The sequence below is a fragment of the Scophthalmus maximus genome, chromosome 16 (genome assembly GCF_022379125.1).
Source record: "Scophthalmus maximus strain ysfricsl-2021 chromosome 16, ASM2237912v1, whole genome shotgun sequence".
NCBI classification, from domain to species: domain Eukaryota; kingdom Metazoa; phylum Chordata; class Actinopteri; order Pleuronectiformes; family Scophthalmidae; genus Scophthalmus; species Scophthalmus maximus.
This window is the reverse complement of record NC_061530.1, coordinates 2,896,637-2,920,993: the sequence shown is the minus strand read 5'-3', so window position 1 is coordinate 2,920,993 and position 24,357 is coordinate 2,896,637. Positions and strand designations below refer to the sequence as shown.

At 42.4% G+C, this 24,357-nt stretch overlaps 1 protein-coding gene across 4 annotated transcripts in view; it reads right to left on the bottom strand.

Annotated features, from left to right (window-relative positions):
- rbfox3a (RNA binding fox-1 homolog 3a) overlaps nucleotides 1-24,357 on the bottom strand; it is a 529,247-nt gene that overhangs the window by 65,868 nt on the left and 439,022 nt on the right. For all 4 annotated transcript variants that reach the window (XM_035612518.2, XM_035612516.2, XM_035612519.2 and 1 more), the window contains 2 exons: nucleotides 14,778-15,026; nucleotides 4,905-5,048 (listed from right to left, as the gene is read on the bottom strand). In XM_035612518.2, the coding sequence (XP_035468411.2) occupies nucleotides 4,905-5,048; nucleotides 14,778-15,026 (393 nt within the window). The remainder of the gene's footprint in view (nucleotides 1-4,904; nucleotides 5,049-14,777; nucleotides 15,027-24,357) is intronic.

The window sequence follows — 24,357 nt, the reverse complement described above, 5'->3', positions numbered from 1 at the left end:
GTAGACAATCCACCGGTTTCCTGCTGAGAACCATGGCCTCAGATTTTGAGGTGCTGATTCTCATCCCAACCGCTCCACACTCGGCTGCGAACTGATCCAGTGAGTGCTGAAGATCACAGACCGATGGTGCCATCAGGACCACATCATCTGCAAAAAGCAGTGATGAGATCCCCAGGCCACCGAGCTGCAACCCCACCCCACCACGACTACGCCTCGATATCCTGTCCATGAATATCACAAACAGGATTGGTGACAAAGCGCACCCCTGGCGGAGACCAACCCCCACCGGGAACGAATCCGACTTACTGCCGAGAACCCAGACACAGCTATTGCTTTGAGTATACAGGGATTGGATGGCCCCAAGAAGTGACCCCCTCACCCCATACTCCCTCAGCACCTCCCACAGTATCTCCCGGGGGACCCGGTCATACGCCTTTTCCAAATCCACAAAGCACATGTAGACTGGATGGGCATACTCCCAGTTCCCCTCCAGGATCCTTGCAAGGGTAAAGAGCTGGTCCGTTGTTCCACGTCCAGGACGGAATCCACATTGTTCCTCTTCAATCTGAGGTTCGACTATTGGCCGAACCCTCCTTTCCAGCACCTTGGAGTAGACTTTACCCGGGAGGCTGAGAAGTGTGATACCCCTGTAATTGGCACACACTCTCTGGTCCCCCTTTTTGAACAGGGGAACCACCACCCCGGTCTGCCACTCGTTTGGCACTGTACCCGACCTCCACGCAATGTTGCAGACACGTGTCAACCAAGACAGCCCCTCCACACCCAAAGCTTTCAACATTTCTGGGCGGATCTCATCAACCCCCGGGGCTTTGCCACTGTGAAGTTGTTTGACTACCACAGTGACCTCCGCCAGGGAAATTGACGATGATCCTCCATCAGCCTCCAGCTCTGCCTCTACCATAGAGGGCGTGTTAGTCGGATTCAGGAGTTCCTCAAAATGCTCCTTCCACCGCCCGATTACCTCCTCAGTTGAGGTCAACAGTGTCCCATCCTTACTGTACACAGCGTGGATGGTTCCCCATTTCCCCCTCCTGAGATGTCGAATGGTTTTCCAGAAGCATCTTGGTGCCGACCTAAAGTCCTTCTCCATGACTTCTCCGAACTTCTCCCACATCCGCTGTTTTGCCTCTGACACGGCAGAGGCTGCAGCCCTTCGGGCCCGTCGGTACCTTGCAACTGCTTCCGGAGTCCTCTGGGATAACATATCCCTAAAGGACTCCTTCTTCAGTTGGACAGCTTCCCTGACCACCGGTGTCCACCATGGAGTTCGAGGGTTACCGCCCCTTGAGGCACCTAAGACCTTGAGACCACAGCTCACCGCCGCAGCTTCAGCAATGGAAGCTTTGAACATTTCCCACTCGGGTTCAATGCCCCCAACCTCCACAGGAATGCCAGAAAAGCTCCACCGGAGGTGTGAGTTGAAAATCTCCTGGATGGGGGCCTCCTCCAGATGTTCCCAGTTCACCCGCACTACACGTTTGGGCTTACCAGGTCTATCCAGAGTCTTCCCCCACCCCCGGATCCAACTCACCACCAGATGATGATCAGTTGACAGCTCCGCCCCTCTCTTCACCCGATTGTCCAAAACATGCGGCCTCAGATCAGATGAAACGATCACAAAATCGATCATCGACCTTTGGCCTAGGGTGCTCTGTTACCATGTACACTTATGAGCATCCTTATGTTCGAACATGGTGTTCATTATAGACAAACCATGGCTAGCACAGAAGTCTAATAACAAACAACCATTTGGGTTCCGATCAGGGAGGCCGTTCTTCCCAATCACGCCTCTCCAGGTGTCTCCATCATTGCCCACGTGGGCGTTGAAGTCTCCCAGCAGAACAACGGAGTCCCCTACTGGGGTCCTTTGCAGGACTCCATTCAGGGTCTCCAAAAAGGCCGAATACTCTGAACTCCTGTTTGGTGCATATGCACAAACAACAGTCAGAGTTTTCCCCCCCACCACCCGAAGGCGTAGGGAGGCGACCCTTTTGTCCACTGCGGTAAACTCCAACACAGCGGCGCTCAGCCGGGGGTTTGTGAGTATCCCCACACCCGCCCGTCGCCTCTCCCCCTGGGCAACTCCAGAGAAAAAAAGAGTCCAACCCCTATCCAGGAGTACAGTTCCAGAACCGAAACTGTGTGTAGAGGTAAGCCCCACCAGATCCAACTGGTAGCGCTCCACCTCCCGCACAAGCTCCGGCTCCTTCCCCCACAGAGATGTGACGTTCCACGTCCCCAGAGCCAGCTTCTGCAGCCCAGGTCCGGTTCGTCGAGGTCCCCGACCTCCACTGCCACCCGTGTGGCAGCGCACCCGACCCCAGCGGTTCTTCCTATGAGTGGTGGGCCCACAGGATGGAGAGGAGGTTTATGAAACATATAAATCTCAAACAAATAATGTACCAGGAACAATGACATTTTTTTAGATAAATGTGAGCATTGAATGAAATGGATCGCATTTTCATTAAATCAAGACATACATGAGGTTTGGTGGCTTTTTGGCTCTGTATTTGCATAGATTATATATTCAGGCATACAAGGATGGTGTGCTACCACAAACACTGAATGAAGCCACTATCACTTTACGTCCAAAAAAAGGGGATGTATTTTAGAGGGAGAAGGCTCATATAGGCCAGTGTCACTGTTAAACATGGACCAAAAGATATTGGCCAAGACTTTAGCTGGAAGACTCAGTCTCCTCATGATTAAAATAATGCATCCTGATCAAACTGGTTTTAAATCAAAGAGGAACTCCTTTCACAATTTCAGACCCCTCTTTTAAGATTTCAAGATTGGTGATGATTGTATGTTGGACTAAGTTCTTGTATAGTAACCCCTGGTACTAGGATACTCACGAATCAGAATCTTTCTACTCAATTCAAGCTTAGCGGGGGTACAAGACAGGGATGTGCACCTGCTCTAGTCATGGAACCGCTTGAAGAAACTATTTGATTGCATCCCAAGATACATACATGTCTGCCCTACTCCACTGGTGCAGTCCTTTATTTCCTGTTGCACTTAACAAAGCAAGCCATGAACATAATCCCATCATTCATAACACGGTAAGGATTAGGAAAAAAATGTGAAAGCATTTTAAACTCTGGGCAGTGTCCTTTTTATTACCTATATCGACAAATCCCTATTTTGCTCCCTCCAATCTGGATGGGGCTTTTAACATTTGGAAGCAATTAGGGATATGTAATGTCTGACACCTGTATATAGAGGGGATATTTACATCTTCCCATCAGCTTCTAAAGAACATTAGCTTGCCAAAGAATCATTTTTAGGTACCTTCAGATAAGGAACTATCTCCCCAATTTTGATAAAGCAATTCCTGATGAACTAGATGGCTGTTTAAAATTGTTTGCAAGGTCAGGCCCTATAATGTTTCCATTATATGATGCATTGCAAGCAATCTAATTACAGAGAACATAAAAGCAGAGTGAGAAAAAGAACTAGGTATACATATCTGGATCCCCCTGATATTTTGGAGGAGAGTCTGGAATACATTGATACATGCTTAATCAATGCCACCCAGTCCAACAAACTATACAAACAATCCACGTTAAATTCTGTCAATGACTAGCCTGGGACCCAGACGAATTCTGAAAGCTGATGTCATTTGCTTGTGAGAGTACGTCTGGATCCCCTCCATTGGAAAAATGATTTCCAACTCACAATCACAACTGATTATCTGATAATGGGTGGGGTTCATACCATGATGCAGAGAGAAGTGACCTTTGTACAAAACCAAGGATGCTGCTAAATGAACAAGAATTTGACTAAAAGTAACGAATATTCTTTTTAAATTTCTCCCACGAAAACGTCAACACTCGTTCACATTATCACTTCAGACATCTCCTCTCTGCTCTAGTCTGTTGACATTTTTTGCATTGCTCAACAGACTTCGCAAGGTTAGTCACTCTCACTGGTTGTAGGTCTATCAAATTGCGTCCGGAGGCATTTTGGTCTACGTCCGTTGGTAACGCCTCTTGGAAATTGAAAATGAACTGAAAGGTCCCAGACTAATACGCATTTGAGTATTAGTCTGGCTACGCCTTTCTCCTGGCACTATGCATTTAAAACATACCTGTCCATGTTTATCAGGAAAAGGGACATAGAACAACAGTTGTACAATTTACATTTAAGACGAATAATCACCTTCAACCTTTAATCATGGTTTCCACTTTGTCCATGCATTGCTGCAAATGTGTTTTGCTTGGCAACCATTATGCTAAATGTCACTGAAGAATTATATCATTTGGCAGCCTTAATTAATGGGGCAGTAAGCCATTTTAGCGAAAACTTGTCTCTCCCTTTGTTGTTGTTGATTTTACTGCACTGGCTGGGCCACAAGTATTGTGAGGTGCACTCTGCACCATTTTTGTTTTCAATTCACAGAGCCAGGGCTGCGCTGGAATTTCTTTTCCTGACGCACAAAACGTGTATTGGTTTAAAATCGCTTACTGCCCCTTCAATAATTTGTTTCAATAAATCATCTCATTATTTTGTTATTGCTTTGTGTTTTCCAGCTACTGTCAGTGTACTTATGCATTGTGTCTTAGAACCTCCCATGGCTTACTGCTTTCATTAAAAACAAGAGAGGCGAAGACTCAGAGTTATCTCTACCATTAATTATCTCAGCCCTTGGGCTTAGCTTTTCCTTAACTTTAATGATTTTAAGTAATTCCTTATTGTTTAACTAGTCTAGACTGCATTTGCTTACTTGTAAAGGCGGGAGCAGGAGTACTGTCATTATGTAAAGTGATTGATATTCCAACTGGATTTAAATGATTGCCCAAAAATGTGTGTGTGTGTGTGTGTGTGTGTGTGTGTGTGTGTGTGTGTGTGTGTGCATGTGTGTTTTGCAATTTTCATCTCACCCCAAACATTTGCCGGAGGTCAGGATCTCGGAAACGGAAAGGGATGTTGGAGACGTGTAACCTTTTAGGCTGCTGTTTTCCAGATAAATCAATGGGCTCCAGGTGGAGCTGTTGGGAGCCCTCTGTCTGTACAACTTCTTCTGCCTGCAGCAGGGAAACACACACAATGTCAGAGATTAGCTCCTATTTTGTAAAAATAGACCCAGGGTGGACTAAATAAAAAAGACTCAGGACAAGGTTGTTTTCACTGATGTCTCAAAACTAGACAGAGCTGGAGTGACATGGAAAATAATATATATGTACAATAATTGAATATAGGATGTTAGAAAAACCACTGTTCATGTTCCATTCCGTATCTCCCATTGTAGGTGTGTTACTAACTTGTCACTGTGGTAACCCTATTGTCATATTCTGCAGTGATTCTGATTAAGTAGGCAATTGGTGTTCTGAATTAACACTATTGAATAATGTTCAACAATCCTGTTACAAATACAGCTTTCACGACAGTGTTGCTCTTGCATTTACAGGGTTTTTCCTTGGGTCATGCCCCACCCCTCCAAAAAATTCCATGGAAATCTGTTCAATTGTTTTTGAGTAATCCTGCTGACAGACAGACGGCAACGAAAACACAACCTCCTTCGTTCAGGTACTAAGATAGCAGACTCAAGCAACCAAAATGTGTTTCCTTCCCATTGTGGCCTTAGAAATGAATATAAATCCTATTAAGATTCTTCTTAAATACTATTGGTATTATTTTTCTTCTTCTCTGTTTTGTTAATAAGAATAGCTTAGTGTCAATATTGACACATTTATTGTTTGCGCGGTTCTAAGAAATCCATCATAAACCTGTCAATGGCTCATGGGCTGTTTAATAAATTTGATAGATTTTTGTTTTGTTTTAAATATTTAATTATCATCACTTTACAGCACATCTATTAACAAACTTACCTATTGTGTCATTTTTATGATTACATTCTTTATTATGCATTTATAAGCAGCTTACTATGCACTTGTTGATTGTTAACTATGTTTTTGCAGCACCCCCATCTTGAAAAGAATCACTACATGTTGTCAAGGCCGATAAAATGAGAATAAAAAACTCTGAGAGGCTTGTCCCATAACATCTCAGGTCCCTTGTCCATAACCATCTGGATCCGCTACAGTTTGCTTACCAGGCTGACATTAGTGTCGATGATGCCATCACCTACCTGCTTCATAGGATGCCTTCAAAGAAACCACCTGCAGCTCAACATTGGGAAACCAGGGAGCTTGACTCAAGTGGACCCCCCACCTCTGTTGTCATTATTGGGGAGGGGGTGGAGATGGTGGATAGCTATAAGTCCCTGGGGGTGCAAATCAACAACTGTTCTAGATCTTATTTTATTTTATTCTTGTCACATTATGCCTTTGTGCTGCTACACTTCAATGCAGCTGTGTCAAATACACATTTCCTTCATGGGGGATCAAAAAAAGGTACATCTTTACTTATCCTAATATGTTAATATACAAGAACAATCAGTATCAGTCCTTCCTCCTGTCCTCTATTGTCCTCCCTCTGCTGCTGCGGATCAGGTAGGCTGCTCAAACTATCACTTCAAGGTCTGATGACCTCATTGACTTGCTTATTAATTAGCCATGTGCTGGCTCCGCTGTTAGAGGGAGGAGGGGCTGGTCTGCATCAGACAGTGGCGATGCATTTTAAAATACGTGGCAAGAAACCGTTAGACTACATACTGTACAGCCAGCTTTTATTTCAGTTTGTTTCTAACGTTGGATTCTTACTTGCAATGGTTTTATTACACTTACAGCAGAACTAATAGGCGTAGTTAGAGGAACACAGCCGAGGCCAGACATAACAGAGGAGGTTCTGCAGAGTAATGTCAGAGCTTATCAATACAGTCTGATTGATCTCACTATGAATATTCATAACGTAACATGAGCTAGCTTGATATGGATTGTGTCTGAAGACAAAACTCACTCAACTCACTATTTTGGAAAAAAAAATTTTTTCGGGCTCTGGACATTCTTAGCTCAGATAGTTGTTGTCTGTTTGAATGAGAGGGGGTTCGAAAGGGTACTGGCAGTAGTGAAGGGGAGGGTACATACAGGTATACAGCGTACCCACATATTTTTCAATTGGCATAGCGGGGGGTGGGGGTGGGGGGGGAATAGGCGGACTTCTAGTGACTTGATAATACCCTAATGCAGCTAAATATGGCAAACTACACAAACAAAGATCTCGTTTCAGCAGAAGCAACCTTGTGTTGCTACATCAGTGCTGCTAGCTGCGCGCTTTGACTTAAAGTTCCCCGATATTTAAACATTTCTCCCACAAAAACGGCAAGTCCAATCACGACTGATTATCTGATAATGGGCGGGGTTTGCATGACGCAGAAAGAAGCAACAACCAAGTAGCTGCCGCTGATGAACGAGCACAAGTGCCCGATATTTTCACATTTCTCCCACAAAAACCACAACACTCGTTCACAGACATTGTGGAATCATCATCACAGACATCACATCATTTCCTCTCTGCTCCAGTCTGTTGACATTTTCACCTCCCTCAAGAGACGTTACATGATTTGTTGCTCTCACTGGTTGGAGGTCTATCCAATTGACACATTTTTGTCTGCATTGGTTGGTAACGCCTCTTGGAAAACGAAAATGAGCCAGAGACGTGCCAGACTAAAAGCATTTGAGTATTAGTCTGACTACGCAGTCCCCTATGCCCCCTTTGTGCACTTTACAGCACAAGTCACATTCACCAATTCAAGCACTGCTATTTACCGTACATTTTTCTGTCACATTCATTCATCACATCATTATGAATTTTATCAAGTATAAGGTATTTAATGTAATCTCTTAATGTTTTTACTGGAATTGAAGCATTTATGACATAAAACAACGGATAAAAAAAAAGTTTTTAAAAAAATGACTTACAGAAGCTGGGACTTCTGCCCAAGGGTTCTTTGGGTATTTAGTCAGTTGTACATGTTCATTTGAGTTCAGTCGAAATTGTACGTTCTAATCCTTGTTCTGTTCTGTTTTTCAGGTTCTCTGTGTTAATCGAACACAGAGAGAACACACCATGGGTGTAAAGGGTGGTTGGGTTTATGGCAACCGCCTCTGAGTGGGAATGTGAAGGAGGTGTTATCACGTTTGTGTGTAGAATGAAAAAAATACCTCTAAAAGTAGGCAGGATTCTGTTTGCTTTCTTAACGTTGAAATTCACAGTGCGATATATATAAATGCTGCGTAGGAGCACAATATTAATGATTTCTGTATTACTTTGGTCAACAACAATTTAAACCAGCCTTTAAAACACATCACACAAGTCACAACAGACAGCAGATTTGAACACCGACAAGCATAAAACTATAAGTAATATTTATAGTAATATTTCATATATGCATCTTCCATCATGTTCAACTCCACTGGAAAACTAAAATGGGAAAAGACCATTCCCTGAACAGCTCCTGGGACATCGGGTCAGCGATGGTTTAATTTCCCATCATAACGCCGCCCTCGCAGTAGCTGTTTATTCAATTGTGGCACTACTGTACAGCAATAATTCATGAAGGATACTGTGGCGTCCCGAGTGGGTCGGAAGAAGTCGGCACTTCTGCACAAGGATTCTTGGGTGTTAATGCAGTATTACGTGTTTATTTTACTTAATTCATCGTTAATTGTTCTAATTCTTGTTGTTATTCATGTTCTGTGTTATTTTTTTATCAGGTGAGTAGAATTAAATTTAACAAATTTAAGGCAATATCTACAGCTTCAAATACGACTAAGTAATCTTTGAAGGAAATCTATCTAAAGTTTTTCCTTCATACCAAAATAGATAACGAGTGAGTGCTTCTCTAAAAAGATGACTTTTTTTTAATGATGCATGGGGTGTTGCAGCACCCTCTGCTACCCTTTCTTCCATCCCTGTTTTTTTCTTTCTCCCCTAATCTCTCTCTCTCTCTCTCTCTCGTCATTCTGCAGGTATCTGTGACTCCAGAATTGCAGGATCCAAATCTGACATAACTCAACAAAGATGGTGATGATGATGATTATAATTATAATTATAATATTTATTTTTACCCTGCTAGTTATCAGCACTCACTTTATTATTATTATTCATCCATCCATCGTTTATCGCTTTATCCATTTAAGGGTCGCAGTGGGGGCTGGAGCCAATCCCAGCTGACATTGGGGGAGAGGCGGGGTACACCCTGGACAGGTCGCCAGACTATCGCAGGGCCACATACAGAGACCAACAACCATTCACTCTCACATTCACACCTACGGTCACCTAACCCCATTCTGCATGTCTTTGGAAAGAAAGAACCCACGCATACACGGGGGAGAACATGCAAACTCCACACAGAACCCCATTCTGCATGTCTTTGGAAAGAAAGAACCCACGCATACACAGGGGAGAACATGCAAACTCCACACAGAAAGGCCCTGGTTGGTTTGAACCTGGACTCGAACCGAGAACTGTCTTGCTGTGAAGCCAAAGTGCTAACTACTAGACCACCGTGCAGCCCTATTATTATTATAGGAAATAATTATTATTATTATTATAAATACCAACATTATTAAATCAAGTGTATTTATTATCATTGTTATTATAAGAACCAATCTGACAGAGATTAAAACAATGGTTACACGACTGTTCCTGCCCTCGCTTCCCCTCCTTCTGTCCTATTTCAACAAAAGTCTCTCCTGATTGGACTATTATTGACATTACATTGTCCTATACATGGTGAGTTCATGTGTTCATACTGTATGTAATAATCCTGTTCAATGTAGACAATGCATCACAAATCCTTTAAGAGCTCAAACGTTTCTTTCTTCCTTTCTTTCTTTCTGTCTTGTTACAAGCCTCCACCTTTCATGGTGTGTGAGCAGCCAGGCAGTAAGAGGAAATAATTACATAAACAGTATCGTACACAAACAGGCGGCGCTTCCCTGTCACCAGTACAAAGTTGTGTGCAGAGGTAAACTAAAGACACAAATAATCTAGTCTCCCTTAAGCCATGCACACACACGCACACACACACACACAAGCTGGAAGGTATCCATTTGAGTAAATTACATCATGTGAGAGCTTTGAAAAACACTGCAATGAAAACACATCAACGTAGTTACAGTCTCAAAAATACAGTTTCACTATCTGGTTTGACACTAGAAAACTGAACATTAATGATCAAGCAGGTTGTTACAGGCAGTGTTGCATCCTGTTCTGCTTTAGTGTATCCTGTGGATCACCTGCCTCGCACACACACACACACACGCGCACACACACACACACGTGCTGACTGGATGGCTGAGCACCTGTGTTGGGCTAGCTGTTTGGTTATCAGTTGCTCATTCATTAATTATATTATTTTTCAAAAAACTTAATCCCGTAAAACTTCCTCTCTTGATGTTGTGCCCTATATTGTGTTGGTTGTTTGAGCTCGCCATAATAAACTTTGTATTCACTGCTCTCCTGTTTGCACTGAATTTCAATTATTATTATTCTCTATTTATTTTGTCAAGGACTCTAGCATATTAAGATTTCTGATGAGACCATTTAACCCTCCAAGTTAAACACTAAACTCGGAGACTTGGGCTTCAACAACCCCCTCCGTCACTGGCTAATGGACTTTCTGACCAACAGACCCCAGTATGTTAAGTCAGGACACACCTGCTCCACCACCATCACACTCAATACAGGCGTACCACAAGGCTGTGTGCTGAGCCCATTCCTCTACTCCCTCTTCACCCACGACTGCAGACCTGTACATGGATCCAACACCATCATCAAGTTTGCGGACGATACGACGGTGATTGGCCTCATCAGCAACAACGACGAGACAGCCTACAGGGAGGAGGTACAGCATCTGGCCGCTTGGTGTGCTGACAATAACCTGCTCCTCAACACCAGCAAGACGAAGGAGCTCATCGTGGACTTCAGGAGAAAAAGAGGAAGCACGCACAATCCCATTCACATCAACGGGATGGCTGTTGAACGTGTCTCCAGCTTCAAGTTCCTGGGGACCCACATCACAGAGGACCTCTCCTGGTCCACTAACACCTCCAGTCTGGTTAAGAAGGCCCACCAACGCCTATTTTTCCTGAGGACACTGAAGAGACACCACCTGTCTTCAGCTGTACTGACTAACTTCTACCGCTGTGTGATCGAGAGCATCCTGACCAGCTGTGTCACAGTCTGGTACGGAAACTGCTCTGTCGCAGACCGTAAGGCGATACAGCGGGTGGTAAAAACTGCCCAGCGCATCACAAGGTGTCCACTTCCCGCCATTGAGGACGTCCAGAGGAAACGCTGTCTGCGTCGAGCCCGCAGCATCCTTAAAGACCCCTCCCACCCTGCCCACGAACTGTTTGTCCTCTTGCCCTCTGGTAGGCGCTACAGAAGCCTTCGGACCAGAACCAGCAGACTGAAGAACAGCTTTTTCCCCAGAGCTGTTTCTCTATTGAACTCTGCCCCCCGAACTCTGAACTCTGTCTCCCTTCCGAACTCTGCCCCCCGCTGACCCCCCTGCCCCTGCATATCTCCTCACACCCATCATCCCCCCACCACTCCTCCTGGTCACACACACACACATCTCTCATCCACCTGTATTATTGTCCACTGCAACTAAATCTGTATAGTATGTTCATATCACCTCAATAAGTTATCGAGCTGTACATTTGTCCATATTCTGTATATTCTGTATATTATCTGTTACCTAGCATAGCATGTTCACTGCACCTTAATCTGTATATTATAATCTGTAGAATACACTTATACTTATATTTATAGTATTTATTTATATTTATAGCATCCCATTAATCCTATCTGTAAATTCTGTAATTACTTTTGTACATAGCACAGACTCTTGCACTATCTGCTTATTGCACTTCTGGTGAGATGCCAAACCTCATTTCGTTACTCTATACTTGTATATGTGTAATGACAATAAAGTTGAATCTCATCTCATAGTGGGGAAGTAAAAGCATATTGTTTCATATGAATTTATAGTCATTTGAAACCCTTTATCAACTTTTTCTTCATTGAGGACACAGTGACAAATCTAGCAACTTTTGAGACAAACTTTTCTATAGAGGAAAACCACCAGTGTGGAAAAAGGAAAAAGTTGGGCTTTCCCACTCCAGGCCACTCCTCAATATCTCCATTTTGACCACAGGAACTTTTCCCAGGAACAAGTAACCTTTGAAGGAACTCCATGTATGTCCATCCCAGGGACCAGGGCCTAAATATTTAGCCCAAAAAAACTCCCTACTCAGGAGGTAGTACTCAAATAAAGCACAGGAACCTTGAGGATGGGGCTTGCAGTGCTGAACATCCTGGTTGGTTGAATACTTAAGCATTATATTTCAGCCAATATTTTTAAAAAACCTGAAGGTGCCAGCCATATGCAGGTGTGGTCTACAATAACAGTATTCACAACTGTGAATTACAGGATATTCTATCTTCTTGATACCTTGTTCTTTGTGCTGTTGTATACTAGTAGTGATGATGTGAAGATGTATTGAAGAGAAGTCCGCCGACACCGTCTTGATTGTATATAAAGGTTTATTACAAAAAGACCAGTATCGATTCAAGCCCTGCAGAGCTTGGAGAGTGTCCGGCCAAAATGACAACCCTCCCGACTCTTCTTGGGGGTTACATTTATAGGTCCATTGTTTACTTGTGTAAGAACCTCTGGTTAGAATCAAGTTATGCTATGTAAGACATGGAACTTAAAGGGGCCACAAGGAAAGGTGAGGGGTCATCAGGAAGCCCCTAACTTGGCATTCCAAAGAAAGAGATGTAAACACATATTCCCTTCTCATTCCGTATATGGACAAAAAGACACTACAGTGCCCAACATATGTCTCAGTCATCTCACGGCCTATCTCCGCAACGCCATTTGTGAAATCTGTTTTCTTACTTTAAATCCAGCATTCTGGGCAATTTTAATACATTTTTTTTTACTAGTGCTTGTCTCTTGTCTCCCTCATCGAAGTGAATGAGCTTCTAACTTTCTATGAATCTAAACAAAATCGTAGCAAAGCCACTGTCTTCAACTTTTGTGCATTTTCAGATGACAGATTTAAGTCATATTCATCCTTATAATAGGTTTCAACTTGTCTTGTTAGTCAAAAAAAACAACACAGTATCAACCTGATATATTGCTGTGCCAGTACTTTTTGGACAGTAAATGAAGCATGTGACTTAAGCCACAGTAGAAGTGTGTGAGGGGTATTGTTCCTTTATACTCCAGCAATAATGCCTCTTGACAGTAACAATTGCAGCCTGTGACAAACTCTACACGGTGACTGTGTAACACTCTGCACCATGTCTTCTCTTGCTGGACCTCCCAACGCTGCCATCAGTGTCCACTCCCATGCCTTCCCAGCATGATCCAATTTTATTGGAACTGACAGCTTTAAGACTCCTCCACTAGAGACAGGTGGTGTTAACATTCTTAGCACAGTCTGTGTGTGTGTAAGTGTGTTTACAGCTCTATGCTGAAATGCAGTTTAAATATGACTCATTTGTTGGTGATCGGCAGCCACCAATCTGTCCAATCTTGGATGTGTGGGTGTGTGTGTTCACTGTTTGGGGGGAGGTCACTGTGTGTGGTCCTGTCCTGATAAACAACTGAAGATGTTGGCAGTGAACTGAAGAGTGAATCCTTGTTCCAACTGCACCACCATAACAGATTCAGGGGAGTGGAATCAACCAAAACTATGCCTGTTAAAAATGGCATGAATGAATGAGGTCACATAAATGGAAAGGCTTGGGTGTGTTTTTTTTACAATAGGATATTTAAAAGTGTTGATGTGCACAAGGCCTGTATTTGTATTAAAATTCATGCAGAGGAATGAACATCTTCCTGGTGCCCCATCTTTCAGAGATCTGTGGTCTCCAATACTGTGGGAAAAGGCAGTAGTCACACTAGTTCCTAAAAAAACCCTATCCTAAAGAAAACAATGATTTCAGGTCGGTTACTTTGACTTCTTTCGTACTAAATGTGCTGAACGAATTATGGTGAGCAGGCAGCAATCTGGAGTGGGCCCACATTTAGACCCATACCAGTATTGATACAGGCACCTGTCTCTGTACAGCAGAGGCAGGTGTGAGCTGGGAAGTGCTGCTTCTTTTCTGTCACGCAGTCATAGAGAGCCCATGAAATCTCAGCATGGTTTTTTAACTCAACTGTACAGCCAAAGGCCCCAGATCAGTCATCTCACACACAGCAATGACAAGCATGGGAGTCTGTCGACATCCCACTCTTTCAACAAACGATAATCAGACAGACCCAACTCACATCCTCCATTCTGAGCACCAGCAGGCACCACTGTTGTCACTGATGAATATCACCTAAGCTGGACTATGTGTATGTATGTATATTGCATTGTATGTAAATTTCATCAATGTAGATGAATGTGTGATGGATGAAAGTGTCTGTCGTTTTTCTACTGGGACAATAACATCTATTATCATTAATTCTAGAGATGGTACATGTTACATGGATGACTTTCCTAACAGTGTGCTCTAATGTGTTTGTCATTTTATTTTACCTTTGACTTTTTAAATCAGCAGATTTATAAATGTATGTGTTTACATGTTTGCACTGATGGTTTGTTTCCCTTGTTGTGAAGGAAAAAGAAAAAAAGAAAACTCTTAAAGGAACTTAAAGTCGCCATCAGTCAAGCCCCTCTAATTGCTCTAACCTTCACTGATGCCAACGTTCATTTCATTAAAATACAGCAAAACACTGTACATCCTGCATGGTTCATGAGGGTTTGTATCAGTTTGTGTTGAAACTTACAAGGGAACCCAATTACGTGGTAATTCAGTGTAGATTTAAACTGCAGACTCACCGTTACTGTGTTGGCTGGGAGGGCAGTGGTGTTGCTGTCATTCCCCGGCTGTTCGCTGTGTGAGTGTGTGGGCGTGTACAGTGTTAGGGCGTGCTCGGTCACCGTGCTTGGTCCTGTGTAGTCGGCGGGTTGGTGGGTATGGGCTGTGGCGTATTCAGCAGGGATGCCATTCTGTGGTGGAGTAGGGTACTGGGCTGGTGGGAAGGGTTGAGCCATGGCTTCAGGGTGAGCTGGGGCCTCTTGGTTACCCTGCATGGGAAGATGTGGGTAGGGATGGAGGGAGGGAAAAGAGGAAATCCAACAAATTCAAATGTGTTTGTTTCTTATGGACTGGTTTACTAAGTTTGCTGTTCTTAGCTGGTAATATCATGATCCTTGGTTAACAAGTGTACAGCCGTAAGTACATCAGTTCACACGTGGCATCTCCACATCAGTTTCAAGTGATCAGAGAGAGAGAGAGAGAGAGCAGGGCAATGATGGGCTGAGAAAATCAATATCCTGCACCCACAGATTTTACTTACTAGTTCCTCTTTCAAACCAAAATTACTGTGTAGACCCGGGTTTTTTAAACGCGAGTCGACCCACTAAAAATCGGCCAGAACCGAGTGGTCCCAGACTAATACACATTTGGGAATCAGTCTGGCTACGCCACGCTAGACATGATTAGCACATTTTTTTAGAGAGGAATGACAAGAAGGGTGGGAAAGTGAGAGAAAGAGAGAAAGTTAATTTTAGCATATATACTGAGTTTAAATAAAAGCCGTGGTTTGTCCTTAAAATTGTTTTAATGTCAAGACTTGGAGATAAAGAAAACCATCAAACTACCCGTCTGTCCCTCATTGTAAATATCATGCTTTCACCCCCTGTCGGGGCCACTTTGAATTCCAATGCCTGTCAGATGCCTGTTTTTCTCAAACTAATAATGACTCCACCTGAGATATTAGCTTCTTTTTTTTCACCACACTGCTCCAAAACTTGATAGAGATTCGCCTGAAAATGTATAAATCAATCACAGCAACTTTTTTCGAGGTGGGACGAGGTTCTGACCTTAGCTGTTTTCCAGAGGTTTCTCCGATCAATAAAGGTATTGAAGTTGGCTATTGTTATGCATGGAGATTGATGGTGTCGAGCATAACAAAGCAGTTTCCCGATGACTCACAGGCTGTAGCCACGTCGTTCCTGGCAGAGTCATTGTCGACTCCCCAGGCAGAAAAGTGTTAACCCACTTCACATACAAATGAAGAAAAACTCAGCAGCAAACAAGTCCAGTCATCAAAAATGAAACAGGACATTGTTGTGCTAATTGGATTTGGATACAAGTAATGCTTTTTAAAATGTTTCTACTCAGCCTATACACTACTCCACACACTTAAACATTCGTGGTAAAGCTTTGGTGGCAATTTTAGCATTCTAAAGAAGCTCACTGAATGTTCAGAGAGGAAGACTGTCTTCTGCACAAGCCCTCTAATTCAGAACCTCTCGAAGGTTCACCTGCTCATGATCATTTTCTCATCTAACCACAGCACATGATGTTCGCCTTGAGCCAAACACAAGTTTAAAAAAGTTCTCTCTCTCTCCTTTTCATTCAGCTGTCATTTCAACAGTCCGGACACTGCATGGCCCGCCTCTACCCCTGAACCACTTGGACTCTGGATGCCTGGATGTCCCATTAAACCGTCCAACCAGAAGCCCTTCATGAGAAATCCCAACTTTGTGCCCCAGTCCTCATCACCACCACTGTGTCTTGGTCCCGGGGGGGAAGTCTCCTTCATAGCCGAAGCATTTCATAGGACAGCCTCCATAGCGTACTTCTTCCTGCCTGATTCTAAGTTTATTCCTCCTGTTCACAATAAGTCTAATATTATTCTCTTTTAAAAAGTGATTGAATCATATTTGATGCCCCTCCTCTTTAGTATATACGCGTATGAACTTTTGAATCATGAACATTCCATACCTATAACTTGCCTTAGGCGACAACATTTGGAGTAAATTATTACTGAATATTAGCTCTTTTCCTTGTTTTGTCCGTGTATTTTTGTTACACGGCAAGATGATTATCAGAACCAAGAAACAAGAGGTACGAGGGATTTAAAAAATAATGATCCAGCGACGAACAACACAGAGTGACTGGTAGAAGATAAATTAATTACTTGCTTATTTCAGTGAGGGTTTCTTTCACTGAATTTATGAATGAGTGGAATGTGTTCCTGGGGTTTACACATATATAACGTTAATGAGTACCTACTACAGACACCGATATCAGAATTTGAACCTGTGAAACACCCCCATTATCCTGCACAAATATCAGAACTTCTTTAAGATGCCAAACTAAATGATTAAAGAGGAACTAAGCGCCTAAACCACTTTTTCAGCTAAAAAATGGGCGTAAGCACACACAAACACACACACGCACACGCTCACAAGCTGAGCTAGAGGTGGTTTGTCCTGCTGGGGTTTAGGCAGCAACGAGGGATCAGGAGGCGTGGCTGAGAGAGAAGCAAGTTAGAGAGAGTTGGAGACAGAGTGAGAGAAAGTGTGTTAGAATCAGTGAATATCCATCATCAATCAAAGTGACTGAGGCGCTGACACACAGAGACATCCCCAGATCCTTGTCGACAAATTGCACTGGTAAATGATTTCTCCTATCAGCTAAATCATACTATCCATTCCTCTCTCTCTATCCTTCCATCTATCTCCCTGCACCAGCCACCCGTCTATCTCTGAAATTACTTCATGCAAGTTGAAGGAGACCGTCCTCCCCTAAAAAGCGACCCCCATAGGTTGTCCGTGCAATCATCTTCTAATGATCCATAGTCATGTTTTATAGTTAGGCGACCTCTCGCAGCCATATAGATTATGACATGAGTAACAGGGGAAGTCAGGTAACATTGTTATAGAGCAACAAAATCCATCCATCTGCCCATGGATGGAACAAAACACAGGACTTCATGAGGGATTGCTGTTTGTTGACCTGAATATCACCCCTTGGGCAGAAGACGCAGGAGCTTCATTGCCCTTAAAGCTATGAGTTTATGAAACATTTACAATTTGGTGAGGATTTTTCACAAAAATTACTTGGAAACATTCAGGAAAAGACTGGTTTCGGTTTAAATTCATACTCGGTTATAATATCACACATAGTTCAGGTAATGGATAAAAGTAAGAATGAAAACTATGGGTCTCATTTACTTATTTTGGGGGCATTTTGCCTTGGAGATACATTAAACGGGATGAGAGAGTAAGGCAGAGACACATGGTCGCCCAAAGACTATTGGTCTGATATGGGAAACGAACAGTGGCGTCCTGTGTCACAGTCATGTCTTTGGGACCTATTCATTCATCCATCCATCCGTCCTTATATACATTCTACTATCCGGTATGGTATATGGTATCCATGATGTCTATTACATCTGAATAAAATATGAATGTAAAATAAAGAAAGTTTTATAGATATACTTTGATTAAATAATCATAAAAAAAATATTTATTATAACATAATAATGTGACGTCAGTTTATGTCCGGGCTGTTTTGACGCAAACATTATACGAAAGTACTGAAAACGTTAGGAAGTGGTGCAGCCACCCCCGTTATATATATATATATATATAGCTTATTAATGCTGTCTTCCTGTGGCGGCTGACCTGTGTGACGACGTGTGCTGCACGCGAAACAGGAATTCTTTGTCACCTTCACGAAGGACGTGAAAAAGAAAAGCGATACATTTATCGCAGGATACTCTTATGTTGAAAGAAACAGGAAGTAGTTTGAGCAGACGCTCTCTGTGTAGTGCGGACGGAGAGAAAAAACTTGACATGTTATTTCATCTGGTTCCGTATTAAATCAACTCGAGGTTATGCTCGTCATCTGTTGCAGTGAACACGCACAACATGACAGAAACAAGTCCCACATATAGTCTGCGCGATGATTTTTTTCTGAAACACGGAAAAGGCAAGTGTGTTGTGTTGTTGGTTTCCAGGTTGACACACTCACTGCCTCTCACATCACACTACAGGAGATGGTCCCAACATGTCCAGATATTTAACTGATAGATATCTGGAAATGTCGGCAAGGCCTCTGTCAGTCACTTTGGCCTTGATGGTTTTATTGGAAATCTGTAGTTCACAGGAGAGAATCTGTGCTCAAAGTTAAAAAGATGTTATTAAACAATAGAATTTGAATTTAAATACTTCCTTTGTGTTGATTGTACATTAAATCATTGTGTAACATTTAAATATCCATTATTACAAACTTCAGTCTTAATGAAACAAATGCAATTAATCACAGCAAATTGTGCGATTAATTATTACATTTTTTAATCAATTGACAGCACTAATATACATATATATATTTAAGATTAATATAGATTTTTATTTTAAAGAATAGATACCAAATGAGTTACTTGTGTGTGCCGAATCATAATACCACAGTATCCATCCGGCCATCCCTAGTAGTGTATCATTGTCAACGCTGCAGTCCTTTGCCTTATGCAGCTTTAATATAAGAGCATACCAGAAACCTGTTGCTGTAGGGGCTGATAAATATTGATGTGCACTGCAGACAGAAAACAGGACAGGAAGAAAGACAAGGATGTAGGGGGAGAAAGATTGGAGAGAAGCAGAGGAATGACGCCCAAAACAACACAGACACTTTGTCCATAAACCAATATTAACGTTGTTGTTCCTTCCGAGCTTCACTTTAGTAAGTTTAACATGTTGTTTCTCCGAAAGTGCTGAGGCACAGGAGGATGGTAAATGTCACATTCCCCCAGTCAAACACATACTCCTATGTAACATACTGTTACATAGGAGTATGTGTTTTTGCTGTGTGTGTGTGTGTTTGTGTGTGTGTCTCCTCCCTCCCCCTTTTCCTAATTTCTCCAGGTTGCTGCCATTGTGGCACTGTGGCACATCTGAGCTTAATCAGCTCCAGGATGAAGGACCTGCAGGAGACCCTGGGCGCTCTCTCTCGTCTCGGTCTGCGTGGTGTGCTGGCAGGCTGCGGACTGGTGTTCATTGTGACCTATATGGCCGGATCTGCCTCTGCCTTTGTGTGGCAAGCCTGCCCTTAGTTAATGCTTTTTGGCAGAACTGTCATCTGCATTATTGTTTTGATTATTATTAATAAATTGGACTTATACTTTTGGCTAAACTGTGTCTCCCATCCCTCCTTCCGTCAACTTAACATCCACAGTTACTCCTTTTTTAAGATCGGGATGTAACACATACAATGCTTCTATGTACATATAGCACTTTTTCTATCACATCATTTATACAATGTTAAGTGTCTTGCCCAAGGACACTTCGGCACGTCGACTGGAGCCAGGGACTGAACCATTGACCTTCTGGTCAGTGGCTGACCTTCTCTACTGACCGAGCCACAGCCGCCCTGAAATGAAGGATTTGAGTTTAAAAATGTAAAAAATTAAGGAATATAAGATAAAATTAGCCTGCTTTTTTCTTTTTACTTTAGAACGGGTCACATTTACATCCACAGTCTCTAATTGAAACACACCAGAACCCCATGTAATGAATGAGTCATTCATTTACTGTGGAGTCAGCTAATCGTTCCCTCTTAACGAAGTGTAAATATGTACATTTTGTTAATGTAGTTCATACCGCTGTACACTTGAATTAAATGATAAATGAACAATAACTGTCTTGTCAAAAGATACGTCAAAGTTAATAAGGGAGAAATGCACTGGTATGACCATATGTGCCGAATATGTGGTTTTACTTTCACTGAAACAAAGATGAAGTTCGGGGAATCAGCTTGTGGCTTATGCTTCCACTGAGCAAGACCCTTGAAAATGACCATCCAAAATTTCTGACATGTAAGAAATGTATATGACTGTCCCATGGCTGAAACAGGCTCAAACCGTACATTGTACGCACACCTTTAATAATATACTATTTTGTGTAAAACTAACGGGTTTAACTACTAAAATTCTGTGTTTTGGTGAAGTACAAATTTATTCACATTGTTGATCTAATATCAGGCTTAACAAATGAAAAATTTAAAGTAACATTTCATCATATATACATACATATATCATTTCTGCACTTCTTGTATATTCTGTGATGTACTATTTATAGTGCAATGTCATCAACTGCTATATCTCAGCTATCTCATTTTTACATTTTATTTTGTAATAGCTTACAGCATGTGTAGGAATTTTATAAATTTTGTACTTGAAATTATTTTCAGTTAAATTTCCTTCTACTCTTTGCATTGAAAATAAATTAATCTGCAATCTTCAATACATACACCCCAACATACATTAAATTAATCCTACTCTTGCAAAAAAAATGAGCACATCGCCTACACAGCGAGAATAGAAGAACATATACTGAATAGGTGAAAAGAGAGCAGGAGCAAACACGATATAAACGTTTCCAGTGTGACCAACTAAATAGTAGTCAACACAACCCTCCGCAAACTCACCATGAGAACAGTCCTGCTATGAACATTAGTGTGTGACAGTGACACAGTCCCTGTAAGTGTTTTATGTGACACACACACACACACACACACACAAAGAGAGGCAACGGAATGTAATTTTACAGTTGGCTGACCAGAGATTGGCTGACACTCCAAGTCCCTTGTTGGCCAAGCGGGGACACTCCACAATCCTGTGTGTGTGTGTGTGTGTGTGGGGGGGGGGGGGGGGGGGGGGGAATGATAGCTATAGCTTGAACAAGAAAGCCAGCAAGGGTGAGAGAGAGAGAGAAAAGAAATCATGTTCATGTAGTGGAGTGTTGGTGCAGGTGGAGGGGAGAGGCTGTGTTTAGGATTCAGAGCGTGTCGCAGGTCCACTGGCTGTCGGCTCCCTCTAGGCCTGCTACATGATATCCACTAAACCCCCGAACAATTGCAAACATATGTTCATCTGCCTGTGTGCCTGATTCAATCAGACCCTGGCACAAAGCCACCGACACTTACATAGCGGAGGAGACACATATAATAGTCACACACACTGATGGAGGAAAGCTCTGCAAATGTGTGTTTGTCACCGTATTCGTACAGGCAAGACCTCTGTAAAAGTGTTGTGCCTGTCTAATGCAGGGAGTCCTGGCCCAGCAACCTGATTATTCTGGTGAGTCTGTACCCCCCCACCTGAGAAATAATTTTATGTTGAATGTATTATATTATTATTTTCTCCACATGTCCAGAAATTATCTCAGGTGGCCCCCGGGGGATCCAGACCCCCAGTTTGAGAATCACTGGCTTTACAATACAATATACTAAGGACTTGAAAAAGTGCTGTCGTTGTGAGGTAACGATTGGCCGCATGCGGGGTGTATTACTCCACACAAATGAATGCAAATGTGATGCTCACTCTGATGGAGTGCACACAACTCAAGCACATTTCAAGAGTCTCCTAACTGATTTTCATAGTGTGGCGAAATCGAATCAAATTACTCATATAAGGGAAAGGGCAATCGGCCGGTCTCTTCTTTCGTCTTTCTGGTCAAACAACAAAAACGAATCCCACTGAGAGGCCGAAACCAAGAGCACATTAGTCACAGGTTCACAAATATATGTCATTACTCGCTGAATATAATCCCCATATAATGCTAATATTTTCTACCTACTCGTACCTAGGATTGACAGACAGACACCACGTTTGGTGCTGTTGTGAGTATCTGTTGTAATAGATGTGGGATGTCACCCGGTGCAGTGCAACAGCAGCCTATGGATGTGTTTTAACTGGTATTGTTGCACAGAGGAATAGGTTCTGGATACAATAATGATTAGTAAGATCAATTAACCGTTGACTTGGCTGTTTCCATTGAGGTTGACAAGATGAATAACGTACACACTAAGCACAAATGTGAAAGACCATGGTGAAAATGTTTCTCTCTCTCACACCCACACACCCATCAGGAGGCTGTGGGAATGAGCAGGGCTTTTAGTGCATCATGATCAGTGAAAATGGCAGCTGGAAAACTATTAGCGATCACCAGCTTCCCTCCGGGACCTAGTCAGATATCATGAGCCCTCAGGAGCCACCCCTCGCATTCCTGTAATGACTTGTTTACATTTCATTTGGATAACATTTTTCTCTCTCTTTGTCTGTGTCTTAGCATCAATAAATGAAAGAGCATTGGGGGGTAGCCACACCAATGGACTAGCCACACACATGCTGCGATGACCATCAGCCATGACCACTGAAAAGCTGTAAGGGTAAATGATTCTACCTGGCTATAGGAATAGGCGGTGGCCAGCTCCATCAAATACAAATGCACTGGAGACAGGACTTTATTGATGGAGTACAACCGAAGTAGTGCTGATACAGCTGAATAAAAAGCAAGGGAAATGGTGATCTCTGAAGCCCAAGCACTCAGTCGAAGGAAATGGCAGAAGGTGTTTGTTTTTATCTGTGGTAAATGAGTGAGATAAGCTGTGCGTCTAGATTCCTCAATAATGTAATTAGACAGGAAAACTGAATGCACACCCCAAAAAATGTTATGTTTTTTTTTTTTTAAAGATGAAGGTTTACTTGAAGAACGTGTACAACAGGCACTTTGGGTCATAATTCTACTCTTCGGATTTTCTCTTCTACGTATGTTTGATCAACATGGAGGTTTGTTACCAACCTTCCGTATCATCCGACTGCTTTTGTTTCTTTACCTGTCAGCTTTTGTAGTGATGTCGCGTTTCCTCAAGATGTTGGTGAGGAAAGAGTCTATGTTGTTATTATTGAAACCATCAAAAAGTATGAATAACTTCAAATCATGTATCATAGTCATATCATAGTAATAGTTTGATCATGGTGATTATATTATAATTTGTAACTTAGATACAACTGATATAATCTTTTATTCTTACTTGTGAATGTCAATACAACCTCCTTGAATAGGAGGTTGTTCTTACTTGTGAATGTCAATACAACCTCCTTGAATAGGAGGTTGTATTGCTGAAGCTGCTGGCCTAAGCCTCTGCAGGAGCCCTTGCTGTTAATGGAGAGAGAAGCCCTAGTAAATTTTTGATGCTTCAAGACCCATTCATTGTAAAAGGAACCAGAGTCGAGTGATAACAACACTACATTATTCATAGGGGCCCTCCATCACTGCACTCTTTCTGTCCAAGGCAGAGAGAGAGACAAAATAGACACAACAATAGATAAAAGAGAGATGGGACACACAACAATAGGGAAAACAGACTCTGAGAAAGAAAGAGCTTGGGAGGGCAGTGAAACTGACAGGGACAACATCCCACTTGACCTTAAGAAATGAACAATCGTTGTAGAATGTAAGTTAAAATACCAATATCAGCGATACCCAACCGAACTAAACTCCAGAAGCTTACAGAAAGAATTTGCTTTTCAGTGTGTTGTTACCCAGCCTTGCACAATGTGAAACCAAGATCACCTCGATCTGCTCTGCAGGACTGGTCTATCTCTGGTTTAAAATAATGACAGGGATATGTAAAATGTAAACTAGATAATGCACAATTATTATTGCATTGCTTGTAGAAGTAAATTGAGGACTTATTGCACAGGATTACTCTATAATCAGTAAACGTTAATTTAGTAACTGGATCGGGTCAGATGCTAAGAAGATATTGCACAATTATGAG